Consider the following 15142-nt stretch of genomic DNA (forward strand, 5'->3'; position numbering starts at 1 on the left):
TGGGCTCCCCCACCCAGCCCCTCTCCCACATCCTACTAGACGCTGTTGGTTTCCTTTCGGGGGTGAATTTGGGGGTGTGTCTGGGCAATTGCTCAAAACTCTATTTAGAATGAGTGCGGGATGTGGCTGGGGCCCACCGGGGAGGGTCTCGACGCTCTCTGGGAAGTTGGCTGGGAGGTCACTGTGGTCCCTAGAATACGGCACAGGGTGGTAGCAGCCTGGCAGAAGCCTCATTAAAAGGGAGCGTGTCAGCCCTGAGTTGGCCCGTTCTCAAGAGCAGATGGGGAAACTGAGGCCCAAGAAATTGGCGGAACCGGCAAAGAGGGAAGCCAGGCCTCTCCTGTCCTGGGGTTACGAGCCAGGGCGAAGGGGGAAAGGAGGCATCACATCATTTGAAACTGGATCCCAGCCCCTGTGCATTCTGGGCTGTGTGGAAATTTCGAGCCAGAGCTTCCAAAGGCCCCTGGCCCTCTCCAAAAAAAAAAAAAAAAAGAAAAATCCATGTAGAGGAACAGGCTGGGACTAAGAGGAGGCGCGCAGCTGGGTGACCTCAGACAGGTGTCTAGCCCTCTCTGAGCTGCCAGCCCGCACGCAAGAATGCCCTGGATTTGCATCTCTCCACTGTCCCTCCAGTCTCTGCCTACCTTCTGCCAGAGCTGAGCACCCAGGGGTCCTCAGCGTCCTGTCGTCTCCTCTGCTTTGAGGAGAGAAGGTGTCTCTGAGCAGAGGCTTTGCTCACCTGGGAAGGGCTACCCCGATTCTAGGCGTCTGTGCTCGCCTTTGTCCACTGGGCCAAGAAGGTGCTGGAGACGGGCTCTGGGACGGTTCGTCAAGCGCCGTGGCCGCCCAGGGCTCGCGACGCGAGTGGCTGGGGTTACCTGGGGCTGGACTTGGAAGATAGAATCAGACTGTCCTTGGGAAGGTGACCCTGACGTCAGCCAGCAGGCCAGGTGAGCCAGGTCCCTGGAGGCTGCACGATATGCCGGTCGCTCCCGTCTCCTGGGAAGGCGGTGTCCCTGGCTGACCCTGGGGTGTGGCCCTGTCCTGGGCCTGGCCCTTTGTCGGGAGATGCTGGGTGTCCAGAGGGGCCTCGAGCCGGGGTCAGGACGGGTGGAATCAGGGAAGACTGCCTGGAGGAGGGCGTGCTGGCATTGGACTTGAGGGATGGGAATGATGTTGCCAGAAGAGAGGAGACAGGGATTCGAGGTCGAGGGGAATGGCGAACAGGGTCACGGCAGGGTGTGTTGGGGGGAGCCCTGAGTGTCTGGACCATTTTAGGGGTGGGAGACCGTGAGCAATAGGCCTGAGAGGCGGATAGGGGCTGAGAATCCCAAGCTGAGGGGCGGGCTTTATCCCAAGGGCATTTGGGAGCCATGGGAGGTGTTAGAGCAGGAGCGGGAATGGGCCACGTTTTAGGCCTTGAGTGGCCGAAGGGAAGGGTAGCTACGAGGAGTGGGGGCGGGGTTGCCTGTCCCGAGGGGTCGGGTAGCTGTCTTTCCAGAATCCTGGAAAAAGCATTCAGGTATTGCTCAGGGCCCAGGTCAGCCTCCAGATGTCTTTTAAGTGTCCAGGTACTGAGGGTATTTTTGAACTGTAATGTTTAAGATACTGTAATCCTGAAAGTCTCAGCCATTTAAGGGGCTGGGGGTCCTCAGTCTGATTCCTCCAAGACCCAGCAGTGGTTTTGGGTTGACTGTGAGCGTGGCCTTGTTTAGCAGAAGTAGGGAAACTGAGGCCCAAGGCAGCCCCAGACGCGGGCCCCAGCCACCTGCCCCACATCCTGGGGTTGAATTGCCCGGGAGCCGGCTGCGGAGCGGCCCCCCGCCCTGGACGCCCCCGCCGTGGCCGACAGTGCAGGTCCGCCCCGCCCGGGCCCAGGTTCAGCGTGTGGCCTGCTAGGGCTGGACCTGAGCCATGTATTCGCTCATTATCACAGCCGTTCGTCGCCTGGCCTTTGGGGATGTCCACGTAAAGTGACAGCCATTAGATTGTGCTACAGAGGTGACTTGGGAGCCCAGAGCCCCCTCTTCCGTTCCTTTGGGCAGGGATTCGGCCCNCACCGGTGGCTGCCCAGGGCCTGCCGGGAGGGAGGCCGAGGCTAGTGAGGACTACATTTCCCAGGATGCACCTCGGCCCTGGGAGACCTTCCCAGCCACAGGAGCCCGGGGAGCCCCGGGGGAGCCCTGGTCCAGGGGAGTTAGGGAGACCAGTCACTCATCAGACGCTCCTGTGTGCCATGCTCCATGCCAGGTGACACTGGGATCCCAGAGAAAAGGGCTTTAGCTCTTGCGCCTAGTTGGTCCTCAAGGGGCCTCCAGGCCCCAGAAGAGGAAACAGAGACACCAGCCATTTCTGCTACATGGAGTCAGAGCCCAGGCACAGAGGGAGCCACCGGGGCCGGGCAAAGTTGGTCTCTGCCCAGTGGATCAGAGAAGATGAATGGAGGAGGGGCACTGAAGCTAAGGCTTAGATGGATGTGTAGGAGTTCGCCGTGCAGGTGGCCACATATTTTCTGATAGTTTTAGAACCTTCTCCCTTTCCCGGAGTCCAAGGGGTCAGAGCCTCTGGGCAGTTGAGACAACCTCACTGAACTATTGCCCTTACAGATTGTTCACTTGGATCAGACTTACCCGGGTTTGAACCATGTCTTTGTTCGCTCACTCACTCACTCACTTGTGCCCACTCTTTGAGACTCAGTTTACCCATTTGTAAAACATAAATACTGCCCTCTCTCCTTGAGGGTTGACCATTTAAAGAAGACACAGGCTAAACGCCAGGCATAGTCCAGTTGGTTTTCTTACTCCAGAAAAAGTAATAAGTTCGAAAAGCAGAAACTTGTGGCCTCTGGTCCTGATCTCATTTGGGGCTGTGTGGTCTTTGCTTTTATTTGATGGGTTGACAGATAATCAGTACCTGCTATGTGCTAAGTGCTGGGTACCCGGCAATGACCAAGGCAGACTGGGCCCTGCCTTTGTTGAACTCACAGCCAGATGGGGACACGGATACCAACTAGGGAAATAAAGTACAGCGAGTGTAATAAGTGTCGTGAAGACAGTAATACTGGGTGACGTAGCTGAGAAGGGCCGGGCTGTTTTAGCCAAGGGTGTCAAAGAAGCGTGTCTCTGGAGAGGTGATATCAGAGCTGAGACCCAGAAAATGAGGAGGAGCCACTCTTGCAGAGATCTGGAGGAAGGGCATTCCAGGAAGAGGGTACAGCCTGTGCAAAGGCCCAGGGGCAGAACGCTGCCAGGTGCGTCGGAGGGAGGCGGTGTGGCTGGAGCAGGGGGAGGGAGGGGGAGGGGGGCAGGTCGTGCAAGGCCTCGGGAGGCCTCAGGGGAGGACTTGGGCTTTTACCCCCAGTGAGGATGGAACCCTGGAAGGCTGAGAGCCAAGGAGGGAGGGCAGCACCTGACCAGGGTGCTCACAGGCGCCCTCTTATGACTGATGTGGGGAGGACAGGTGGGAGCAGCAAGGCCAGGGCTGGGAGACCAGACCAGCGGCCCCTGCGCCCGCCCAGGTGCCCAGGTGCGCGATGGCGGGGCCCAGACGGGCCGGGCTGGGGCAGGAGAGGGGGAAGAAGTTGGCGGACTTGCCTGCAGAGGGATGTGGAGAGAAACTGGGGCCCCTTTCCCAGAGGGGTGGAGAGTACCGTGGTTAGCGTAGTGTGTAGACCATCGGCCTGGCTTCAAGTCCTAGCCTGGCCATTTCCTAGCTGTGCAACCTTGGGCCTGTCACTCACCGACTCTGGGCCTCAGTTTCTTCAACGGTAAAAGGATAAGAAGAGCGCCCCCTGCCTACCCCCCTGGTACTTCCAGTAGCGCCGCAACGCAGGGCTTGGAGGACATACGTGCCCCTGCGTGTTTGCTCTTATTCCCCTTTGAAGGTCCGAGCCCCAGGCTCGGGGAGAAATGAGGCACAGAACTGGGGTGGCGAGTTCCCCAAGGTCACCCAGCAGGCAGGGGCCTCTGGCTCCCACCATTTTTCCCCACTGATGCTCAGTTCTCACGCCCCATCCCCCAGGCCCGCGTCCCTCGGCCAGCATCTCTGCCATTCCTGAGCCCTGACTCACCAGGACTTGTGGTCCACTCTGACCCCAGGGCCGTCCCCCGGGACCTATCTCCCGCCTTTGTCTTCTTCAAGTTCGTTCACCGGGGCCTCGTTCCCAGCAACATTCAGCGCAGCCCTGCCTGCCTCCCTGGCAGCGCCTCTTGGCCGGTGTCCCCTCGCAGACCTGCCCTTGGGGATCCCCGAGGCCTTCCAGACAGGGCGTCTGGGGAGGGGCAGGGTGCCTGGAGGAATTCGGGGCGGAGGGATCAACGTGGGGGAGAGGAGGGCTCCCAGAATCCAGAAAGGAGGACCGGGCCCACCCTCTTCTTGGATGGGGAAGACCCGTATCTCTTTGTCCTGCCTGAAGTAGAGCCCCCCAGAGCCGAGCCTCATTCCCCTCTGTCCCCGGAAACTGGGCCCCAGAGCAGGGCCCAGCTCCTCTGGCAGGGCCCGTCTGCCCGCCCAGCCCCAGCCCCGCTCTGGATTCCCTGGGAGCCCCCAGCCCCCTCGAGCGGCCCCCCTCCCGGGCCCTCTAATTACGCACTGGGTGTAAATGACACTTTAATTTCCTCAGAATGGTCGCCGCATCATGGAGAAAGCGGCCCCCCCTTCCCCGTCCCTAATTACAAGTTGCTGCTTCCGATTTGCCTCCTGGCGGCCCAATTTCCAAACAGTGATTAAAATTAATTACCCGGGAGCCCCCCCTCCCCGGGGGCCTGTCCGTGTCCCTTCCCTGAGGTCCTGCCTCTGACACCTGTTCTCCTCCCTGGCTCCCCGAGCGGCCTGGGGACCCGATGGCCTCTCTCTCCGGGTCTCCGCCCGCTTATCCGCCGAACGTTCACTAGGCTGTGCAGCCTGTGGCCACAGGGCCCTGGCGGGCACTCAGCGGCCCGGGTTCGAGCCCGCCTCCTCCCTTCCGCGTGCTGCGTGACCTTGGCCGAGTGGCTTAACTTCTCTGGGCCCGTGTTTCCCATCTGTGACATGGGGATGGTGGTGCGGGTCTCCGCCCCGTTGGCGCGCGGTGGGCAGGAAACATGAAGTGCTTGGCACCCGTGGGGGCCTCATACGGCCCCGGGGGGGATCCCTGCCCGGCTGGGGTGGCCGGGGGCGGGGCTCAGGCCCTCGAGTACCGAGTACCGAGTACCGTCCTCTTCCGCCGGGACGCTCAGCGTGAACCGCGTGTTTCCTGAGCGCCCGGCTCTGCGCCAAGCCGCCCGCACGCGTGACCCGGTCGCCTGAGCGTCCGCCGGGACGGTGCACACAGTAGGCGCTCAGAGAGTCTGGAGTAGACATATCCTGGCGGCATTTTGCACAGGAGGGACTGTGCGCGGGTCACTCGCCCAGCTGGTGTTGCGGGGGCGCCTGCCGTGCGCCCTGGCGCTGGCCCTTCGACCCCGGATCTGGAGAGGAAGCCGAAGGGCGCGCGCACCCGGGCCGGGCCGGGGACGGACGAGTTAATCGGCGTCCAGCAGGCGTCGGGGGCTGAGGGGGCCTCTCTCCCCGGCCCCTCCACGGCCAGGGCCCCAGGGACTCCCTCTGGGTCCTCGGCCAAGTTCCTAGACAGCCCCGGAGCCCGGCTGGGCCGAGACCGGGGGCGGCCGAGGCAGCTGGAGGGCGCGGCTGTAAGCGGAGCCGGTAACCAGACCTGGCTGGCGCAGCGGCGGCTGCGGGGCTGGGCTACCCGATCTCCCCGGGGACACCGGGCCCCGGAGCTGGAATCCTGGGCCGCTCAGGCTGTCGGGAGCTCCTTCTATGGAACTGGAAACGGGCTCCCCGCCCCCATCCTCGGCGGGGCGGACGAGACACAGGGGCTCCAAGCCTGGCCCGGAGTCACCGAGTTCCGGTACTTGGTGACACGTGTACCCCTGTCTCCTCACCGGAGTGGGGGCCCCACAAGCACAGGGCTTTGCCTGGAACAGTGCCTGGCATACAGCTGGCACTCAATAATTGCTTATCTAATGAGTTGACTGAATAGCTCCCAATGTAGGGTTCAGGGAGCCGGAGCTGGGGAGTTGCTGCCAGGCTGGAGAGGTTGGGTGGAGCTGAAGGAGGTGGGGTGGCTGGGGGAGCCCAGGGAAACTCAGCCTCAGCCAAGGCAGTCAAGGAAGGCTTCCTGGAGGAGGGGACATCTGCATGTATCTGATATGGATGGTGAGCAGGAGTTGACGAAGGGGCTTCAGGAGCGAAAGCAAGGTTATCATGTCTGGGTGACGGAGGGGTTCCTGGGGAGCAGCCGGGCCTTGAGAAGGCTGAAGACGTCCCTGGCGGAGGAGACGTGGCCTCAGCAAAGATCTGGATGTGGGCCGGGTGAGCTCTGGGCATGCCTGGTGGGAGAAGAGAGCAAGATTACGGTCATTCCCAGGGTAGGAGGCGTGCGGAAATGTCAGTGTATAGAGATCGTTGCCCTCTTCTGTGGGGGTACTAGGGAGCCATTGCAGGCCCTTGAGCAGGGTGTGGACTGAGCTCGTGAAGCACAAGAAAGAGCTGCTGGCGGGGAGGGGGGTCGAGAGGAGGGTGGCATTGCCCTTCAAGGCCAAATTCTCAAAAGCCCAAGCGGGGAATGCCCAGCTTGGGAATCAAGACTCCAACCTCCAGGGGATGAGCACTGGGTGTTATACGGAAACCAACTTGACAATAAACTCTTTGTAAAAAAAAAAAAAAAGACTCCAACCTCCAGGCCTTTAGCTTCTAGAAGCCTCTGTAAGCAAGAGGGATTTAAGGTAGACTGGAAGGGAACTTCCCTGCTAAGGCACGGAGGATGTGGGAGTCCTCCCTAACTTCCGGCTTATTCTGGGGGAGCTGCGGCCAGACCCTCCAACCGCACTTGGAAGTCAGTGGTGATATTTGTGTGACCACAGTGACAATGACAGGAACAATCGCCGCGCCCCAGTCACCCTGCTCAGCCCTTCCTCAGGAGCTGGGCTGCCCCGGCCGCTGGCCACGTGTGGCTGTGGAGTCACGTGTGGCCGGCGTAAGGCACATGCCAGATTCCAAAGATGAAATGCGAAAAACAGCGTGTTGAAATGTCTCGTTTATCATTTTTACATTGATTACCTGTGGAAATAACAGTATTTTGGATCTATTGGGTTAAATAAAGCACACTATTAGAATGCATTTCACCCTTCGAATGTGGCCACCAGGAAATTTAAAACGACACGCGTGTGCCCACGGTTTTCTGCTGGATGGCGCCGGTCGGGGTTACGCCTTCCTATGGCCACATTGTGGGGCTGGCTTGTAGCCACCTGCCGCTCAATGGTGGGGAAACTGAGGCCCACACGGCGGACCTGACCGTCGGGGCCTCACAGCTGACAGGAGGCAGAGCCGGGATTTGAACTGGGGCCGTGCGAATCTGGAGACCACGCTGCTGGCCTGGGGCTCTTCACCTGGAGGGGTTGTCTGTCCAGCCCTCAGTCTGGGCCTCAGTTTCCCTAACCCACCAAGAGTAGGCTGGGCAGGCAGGGAGGGTAGGTAGACCCAGGGGTGGGCCGGCTCGGTGCCCGCAGTTAGTTGGGGTCCTTGGAGACTGGTGGCCAGAGAGCCATTGATGGGGGTCGCAGGCAGCGTCTTCGGGGGTGGGGGGTACGAACTCCAGCACACGGGCGTGCGCACACACCTGCAGACGGCCTGCCGGAGCTGGGGCGCAGGCGTGTGCTGTGGGTGCATCTGCAGATACGTGTGGGCACACAGAAGCTGTTCTGTGTCATGGGTGTCGGGCCGTGGACGTCGTGGGTAGGACCCGCGCTCGCCTGTATGTTGGGGTGACAGGCAAGAAGTGGAGCCAGGGAGGAGGGGCAGATCCGGATTCAAATCCTGACGCTGACACTTCGTACATTCACTTACAACAAGCCATTATTGAGCGCCCGCGGTGTGCCTCCCGCTGCGGGGACACCCGGTGGACCGGNCCTCCGTTCTGTATTTCGAAGGGCTCCCTGTGAACCGGATGCTGCAGGTGTGAGCACCACATGCGGCGTGGCAAACGGTCTAAATCGGACCCTTTGGGAGTGTGATACCAGGTGGGGAGGGGAGCAGGGGTGCATGGGAAGGGTCGAGGCTACTAGGGTGAAAGGAGGTGGGAGGCCTGGAGGGCTGTGGGCAGGGNCGGCGGGGGCCTGGGGAGCACCGGCTGTCAGTCAGCAGATCAGCCGGATCTGCATGTTCCGCACCGAAAACCCCGACAGGTTTTATGTTTCTATCTGTTGTTTGGAACTTACCAGTTGACCCTAAAATTTATACCGAAGTGCCCGGGGGTGGGGGATGGGGGAGTGTAGCCCCGACCCCGTGGCCTGAAGAAGGGCCGGGTGGGAGAAGTTTCCAGAAGGAAACTGGAACCTATATCAAAGCTGTAGTAACTAAGGTGGCGTGGCGCAGGAAGACAGGAAGATGTCCGGACCAGGGGAGGAGGTGAAGTAGCGAGGCTCGTGGGATCTCTACGTCCGCCTCAATCTTCCCGTCTGTACAATGGGATTGTGCGCCCAGAGGTGGAGCGATGGACGGGGTTCCAGAGGAAAGGCCCTGCCCCAGCGTGAGGACTCGTGGATGGGGGCTGACGCTATTGCTTTATGACTGTCCCTTCTGCTCCCCAGGGGCCCGAGTGTGTGTCCTCAGGGCTGCGGACAGGAGGCACACCCCTAACCCAGGCAGGCAAACACGCGGGCGCATGCGTGCGCCACGCCACGGGGTGCACGTGCTGGCCATGCGCCGCGCGTCCCTCCATCTGGCTCTGGTGGCGGCTCCCGGTGGCCAGGTGCTGGGGCAGGTGCTGGGGCTTCAGCGGGGCAGCCGGGCGCCGAGTGGCTGCTGGCAGAGGCGCCTCGAGTTTCATGGAGAGAAGCAGATGGGCTGGGGGGGGATGGGGGGGGAGGACGGCGTTTGGGGGAGGTGCCGAGGCCTCCCGGAACCCCATGTCAGGGGGTAAACTGAAGCCAGCTGCAGGGGGCTGGCCCCGGAGCGGCCCACGCTTCCCAAAACGTGCCTGTGGGTTTCAGTCTTGCATTGTAATCAGAATAACTAATGTTGACTCAGGAGGTTTCAGCTCAGCTCCCTGCTTCCATTTGGGCAAATGCACCTCAGTTTCCCCATCTGTATAAGGGGCATATTAATATTGAATGGAGCAGGTGGACGGAAGGAGGAGATGAACTGCCCAGCCTCGAGTTGCTGCATCACCAGGAGATCCCACCCGACCCGGGGCCTCAGTCTGCCCATCTGTGCACTGGGTCTTAAGTTACTGCTAGCCTCTCTGGGTGGAGGGTCGAGGGACTGGGCTGGGTGATTATTAATCTCGTGACCAATTGTATGCTCAATAGTTAGGAGCCGAGTCCTGAAGCCAGAGAGCCCTGGGTTTCACCCAGGGCCACAGCCTCTCTGGTGGGGGCTCAGCCCCGCACTGGACCCTCACCTTTTGCATCTGCAGAATGGGCTGAATGTTACACCCCTCCCGCTACAGCCATGGTGGGCTTTGTGAAGTAATTCCTGGAAACCACCCAGCCTTGCTTCTGGTATTTAGTATGCCAACAGCAAGAGCAGGAATCAGAATAATTAGCATTTATTGAGTACCTATGGTATGCTAGGTGCTGTGCTAGTAACAACCACAGGCCTATAAGATCAGTGCTGTGTCTGTGCCCATTTTACAGATGATGAAACTGAGGCCCAGAGGCGGGGTGGGGGGGGTGGTAACCTGTCCGAGGTCACACAGCGTGTAAATGGCAGAGCTGGGATTTGAACCCTTTGTAGCCTGGCTCAGGAGCCAGTGAATAGAAGCTTTGTTTGAAAGCTTCTTTCTCTCTTTCCTTCTTTAAAAAGGAAGGAGCCTGGAGCCTGTTTCAGTCTGTGACTCCCTCTCTCTCTGACCCTCCCCTGCTCATGCTGTCTTTCTCTCTCTCTCTCCTGGAAATAAAAAAAAAAAAAACATTAAAAAAAAAATTTTTTAGAACCGAGGACTTGGGCCCCTCAGGGGCGGCTGGGGGGCAGCGTGGTGGCGGACAGTCCAGCGGCCCCTGGAAGAAGTTAAACGTAGGATGACCCCGTGACCCAGCAGCCCCTCCTGGGTGTGCGCCCACAGGAGTGGAAAGCAGGGTCTCAAAGAGGTGTTTGCCAGCCCATGTGCCCGGAAGGACAGCCAGGGGGTGGAGGTAGACGGATAAATAAAATGCGGCCCATCCTCACGCTGGGATGTGATCCAGCCTTCAAAAGTCAGGACATCCCGCCACCTGCCACCACGCGGATGGACCCAGAGGACGCTGTGCACAGTGACAGAAGCCAGACACAGCACACATCCTGCGTGACCCCACTCACAGGGGGTCCCCAGGGGCATCCCATCCACGGAGACAGAGAGTAGACGGTGGGAGCCGGGGGTGGGGCGGGGGGCGGGAGTCAGTGCTTCATGGGGACAGAGTCTCAGACTGGGAAGATGGAAGGTTCTAGAGACAGATGGATGGTGGGGGTGTTTGCACGACAGTGTGAATGTGCTTGACTGAGGCGTATACTTAAAAATGGTTGGGGCACCTGGGGGGCTCAGTCAGTTAAGCGTCAGACTTAGTACACTCGGGTCATGATCTCGTGGTTCACGAGTTCGAGCCCCGCGTCGGGCTGTGTGCTGACAGCTAGGAGCCTGGAGCTGCTTCAGATTCCGTGTCTCCCTCTCTCTCTCCCCTCCCCTACTCACGCTCTGTCTCTGTCTCTCTCTCAAAAGTAAATAAAACGTTAAAAAATTTTTCTAAATGGTTTAAGATGGTAAATTGATGTTATATACATTTAACACAATGTCAAAAGAAAAATGTTTTTAAAAAAGGACAGAGCCCCTGAGAGGCCGGGTGACCCGCATAGGTGTTGTTGGGGGAGAGGCTGAGGGTTCCGCAGCGGGAGGGCGCGTCAGGCGGTGTAGGCCAGCGGCTGCTCTGGGGGCTTTGACTGCTGGGGCCTCGGCTGGGGTCACTGGGAGCCACGGGAAGCTGCGGGGCAGGGGAGGAGCCAGGGAAGGAAACTCTGAAGGAGAATCATGTCCCACGAACACGTGGGGTGCGGGCGTCTGGCTGAGTCACAAATCCCGGAAGCCCAGGGTCATGGAGAGGAAGCCGTGCTGGTCCACGCAAGGCCTTCCTGTTTTTTTGGCCCCAAATCCTCCGAGGCAGGGACTCCGAGGCCAAAGTTCCCACACCACCTTCACCTCGGGGGGGCTCAGAATCCTGGAGCTCTGAGGCCGGGACAGGGTGTGGAGATGTCCCTGCTGCTCAGACGGGGAAACTGAGGCACGGGGCTTGCCGCAGGCTGCAAGTTTCTTACTCAGGACCTCCGGACTGCACCCCTGTGGGTAGGGGCGTGGAGGGCTCGGTTCCAGAGGGTGAGTTCTGTTCACTTCCATCCACTGATCACTACGGAAGGGAAGTCTCCACTCTACACTCAAGGAGGTTCTTCAGATGCTCTTCAACGGGAGTGGGAGTCAAGCTCCCTTGAGAGGGAGTGAGGTGCCTGTCACAGAGGTATTCCAGCAGAGAGGCCAGAAAGGCTGGACTTGGGAAGGAAGTCAGACTTACCGGGGCCTCTGAGGTCCCCGGCCAGCTGGAATATTCTGCAATTTGGAAGTATTGGCAATTCCCAGAGAGTGGTTTGTAAAATTCCAAGAGACTTCGAGAGTGTTTTNTGAAACAGGTTCCAGGCTCTGAGCTAGCTGTCAGCACAGAGCCTGATGCAGGGCTCTGACCCACAAACCCGAGATCATGACCTGAGCTGAAGTCGGAGGCTTAACCGACTGAGCCCCCCAGGCGCCCCGCGAATGTTGTGTTCTAATTCTAAGAATTCTTGAATATATGTATTGAGATTCAGTGCTTTAAATACGTGTTTTGAAGTGTTGTGTCTATCATCATCACGATTATTCGTTTTTTTACAATGATTTTAAATCCTTTCATTTAAAAGTTATTTGAAGACTGTCATTATTAATTTGTTAGAAACCATTTCCTGAACTTTCACTACGATGTGGCCGTAAGGTTTTTCTGATATTTAAGTAAGTGCGGGCATTAGTGTTACTGCCCTGGTTTGGGTTATTTTTTACTATTGGGCCGGTGGGGTATTTTTTGGTAGTTGAAGGCCCAGGCCGCTGCGGCTCGTGTGCGCCATCTCTCGGCGGAGCGCGGGACTGCAGGTCGCGCCGCTCACCGCCAGGCCCTCGGCTCTCAGGTGCCATTCTCTCGTCGCCCCGACCTCGCCATGCGGACCCCGCGAGCGCCCCCTCCTCGCCCGGCCCCCCTGCTCCTGCTGCTGCTGCTGGGAGAAGCTAATGGCCTCTTCCCGGAGGAGCCGCCGCCGCTCAGCGTGGCCCCCAGGGACTGTGAGTGGGGGTCCCAGAGGAGGGAGGGGGTCCCCAGGGAGGGTCTTGCTTCCCAGCTGGGTCTGCTGCCCACTTCCCGCAGGGGCTCGCCAGGCCAGGCTCAGCCCGGCCCTGGGTCACGCCCCCCAACCCCTCCCCCAGACCTGAACCACTACCCCGTGTTCGTGGGCAGCGGCCCGGGACGCCTGACCCCAGCAGAGGGCACTGAAGACCTCAACATCCAGCGGGTCCTGCGGGTCAACAGGACGCTGTTCATCGGGGACAGGTATGAGGATGGTCGGGCAGAGTGCGCAGGGTGAGGCGTGGGAGCAGGCGGGGGGGAGGTTGCATGATGGGGCATGTTGTTGACTGTAGTACAAATTGGTGTCCTTGGGGTGTGATTTTATGGGGTGCTGACTGGACGGTTGTGGTTGCAGCCCGGTTTGCAGGTGGGGACAGCTCTTTGGTCAAAATTCGCTGGCTGTCTACAGGGGGTGCTGACGTGGGGCCCCTGGGCTTCTCTGAGAAGGTGGCATTTGAGTTGAGACCTGAGTGAGGTCCCCAGCTTTGGGGATATCTCGAGGGAGAGGGAGAAATCTGGGCAGTGAGCACAGTCTGTGCAAAGGCCCTGGGGCAGGGTCTGGCCTGGTGTGTTGGATGAACATTGAGGAGATCCAGTTGGCTGGAGCGGAGTGAGCAACGGGGAGAGAGCGAGGAGGGAAGGGCCTTGAGGGAACAGTGAGAAGGGAGCCCTGGAGGGCTGGGCGGGGGGGAGCAGGACCTGACTCAGGTGCCCACGGGCGCCCTCAGGTGGTGAGTGAGGGGAGGACCAACCGAGGCTGGGAGCAAGGGCACCAAGTCAAGGCGGCGGGGCTGGCTCCAGGTAGGTTAGGGTGGTGGCCCCGGAGGGCGTGAGAAGTGGGTAAATTCTTGACAGACATTAAAGGCAGAGCAGATAGTATTGGCTGATGTGTGTAGAGGGTGACTCCTAAGTTGTGGCGTTCGTCCCTGGAAGGATAGAAGGGCCTTAGCCCCGGTGAGGGACGAGGCGGGACAGGTGTGGGGACAGTCGGGTGCCGCACGGCCGAGCGGAGTGTGAGACGCCCGGGAGCCCCCGCGTAGAGACCTCCAGGATCAGCCGGACCCCAAGTCTGGAGCCCAGGGGGGCCCGGGCTGGAGGCACGGCTGTGCGCGCCTGCGGCTGAGACAGGGTTCGGGTGTCAAGGGTGGCTGAGGCTGCCCTGCGCACCGGGGGAGGCCCCAGCCTGCACACCTGGGGAGGGGTGGGAGATGGAGGGGGCCAGAGAGATGGGAGGGAAGCCGGGTCCCCGAGGCGCTCCCAGGAGGAGGGGGGTCAGGCCAGTCAGACCGTGCGGGCGGGGGCAAGGAATGGAGACCACGTGACTGCTGGACTTCACACGAGGTCGCCAGTGACCTTGACCAGGGCAGTTTCTGCGGCATGGGGGGAGGGGAAGAGCCTAGGGGAGACTGAGAGGTGCTGAACGGGCACCTGATGGAAGGGCTTTGGACATTTCATCACGTTGGGTGTAGCCCCCAAGGCCGAGGGGTGTGTAAGCGTGAGGTGGCATGTGTCAAGGTATATGGGCAGTGCTAGAACCTGGGGGTCACTTTTGGGGACGAGGAGGCGCGTGGTGCCAGGCGCAGGCACGCGAGGGCATGTTCAGTGTCGCAGCTGCTGGGGGCTGAGGCTCTGGCACCCCCCTGCGTGTTCCCATTGGACACAGCTTCCGCCGCAGGGAGAACGGAGAGTGGGGGCAGGGGCTGGAGGCCCCCTTGCTCACAAACTATACCCCCTCCCCCCAGGGACAACCTGTACCGGGTGGAGCTGGAGCCCCCCACCACCATGGAGCTGCGGTACCAGCGGGTGAGGAGGGGACGCAGGTGGGAGAGACGGGGGCCGCCCTTGAGACTTCCGCGGGGGTGGAGGGGCATCAGACACGGTGCTGGGGAGCAAGAACTGGGCGCGGCCCGGCGGGGGTTCCTGGGGCCGCGGGGACCCCGCTCCCCTCACCACTCCCTGTGCCCTCAGAAACTGACCTGGCGCTCCAACCCCAGTGACATCAACGTGTGTCGCATGAAGGGCAAGCAGGAGGTAAGTGGGCCCTGGCCCCGCCTCCAGCCGCTCCCGGATCCCGCCCAGCCTCGGGCAATCTTCCTCTGCCTCCATCCCAGGCCAGCGCCCTCGTGTTGCCATGGCTACGCCCAGAGCCTGGCCACGCCCCCCAGTGGTCCTCAGTCCTGGCCACGCCCACACCCCCCCCNGGCGCGCCCACAGCCGTGGCCACGCCCACCACGGCTTCTCTCTTCCCGCCCCTTCCCAGGGCGAGTGTCGGAATTTTGTAAAGGTGCTGCTACTTCGCGACGAATCCACGCTTTTCGTGTGCGGTTCCAATGCCTTCAACCCCGTGTGTGCCAACTACAGCGTGAGTCTCCGCCCTTCGAAGCCCTGCCTGCCCCAGGTCCAACTTCCTGGTCCTTGCTCAGCTGCCCTCTCCTGGCCGTACCCTTTCCCCAGGCCCTATCACCTCCTTCGGGAAGCCCTGCTGAATATGCCCCCTCCTCCACCCCTCACCCGGAGCTCCAGAGAGGAGGCTTCCAAAGGAGATCAGGGAAGCCATAGCTACTTAAGCTACAAGACAGTTATAGGATTAACTAGGATTGACCTAGACCCGTTCACAGATCAGTAAACTAAGCCCCAGAGAGGCTAAGTGAGCAAATCACACAGCACCCAGGGTAAAGCCAGGATTCCCAGTGGGGGGGGGGGGGGGGGGGCCG

The 15142-nt window shown here is 60.4% G+C and overlaps 1 protein-coding gene across 1 annotated transcript in view; it reads left to right on the top strand.

The window, feature by feature from the left end:
* Positions 1 to 12131: 12131 nt before the first annotated feature.
* SEMA6B (semaphorin 6B) overlaps positions 12132 to 15142 on the top strand; it is a 15075-nt gene continuing 12064 nt past the window's right edge. The window contains exons 1-5 of the mRNA XM_077751363.1: positions 12132 to 12367; positions 12509 to 12632; positions 14171 to 14231; positions 14397 to 14459; positions 14689 to 14790. Coding sequence (XP_077607489.1) covers positions 12247 to 12367; positions 12509 to 12632; positions 14171 to 14231; positions 14397 to 14459; positions 14689 to 14790 — 471 coding nt within the window. The 5' untranslated portion in view covers positions 12132 to 12246. The remainder of the gene's footprint in view (positions 12368 to 12508; positions 12633 to 14170; positions 14232 to 14396; positions 14460 to 14688; positions 14791 to 15142) is intronic.

This window comes from Crocuta crocuta, unplaced genomic scaffold, assembly GCF_008692635.1.
Source record: "Crocuta crocuta isolate KB4526 unplaced genomic scaffold, BGI_CrCroc_1.0 scaffold110, whole genome shotgun sequence".
Classification (NCBI taxonomy): Eukaryota; Metazoa; Chordata; class Mammalia; order Carnivora; family Hyaenidae; genus Crocuta; species Crocuta crocuta.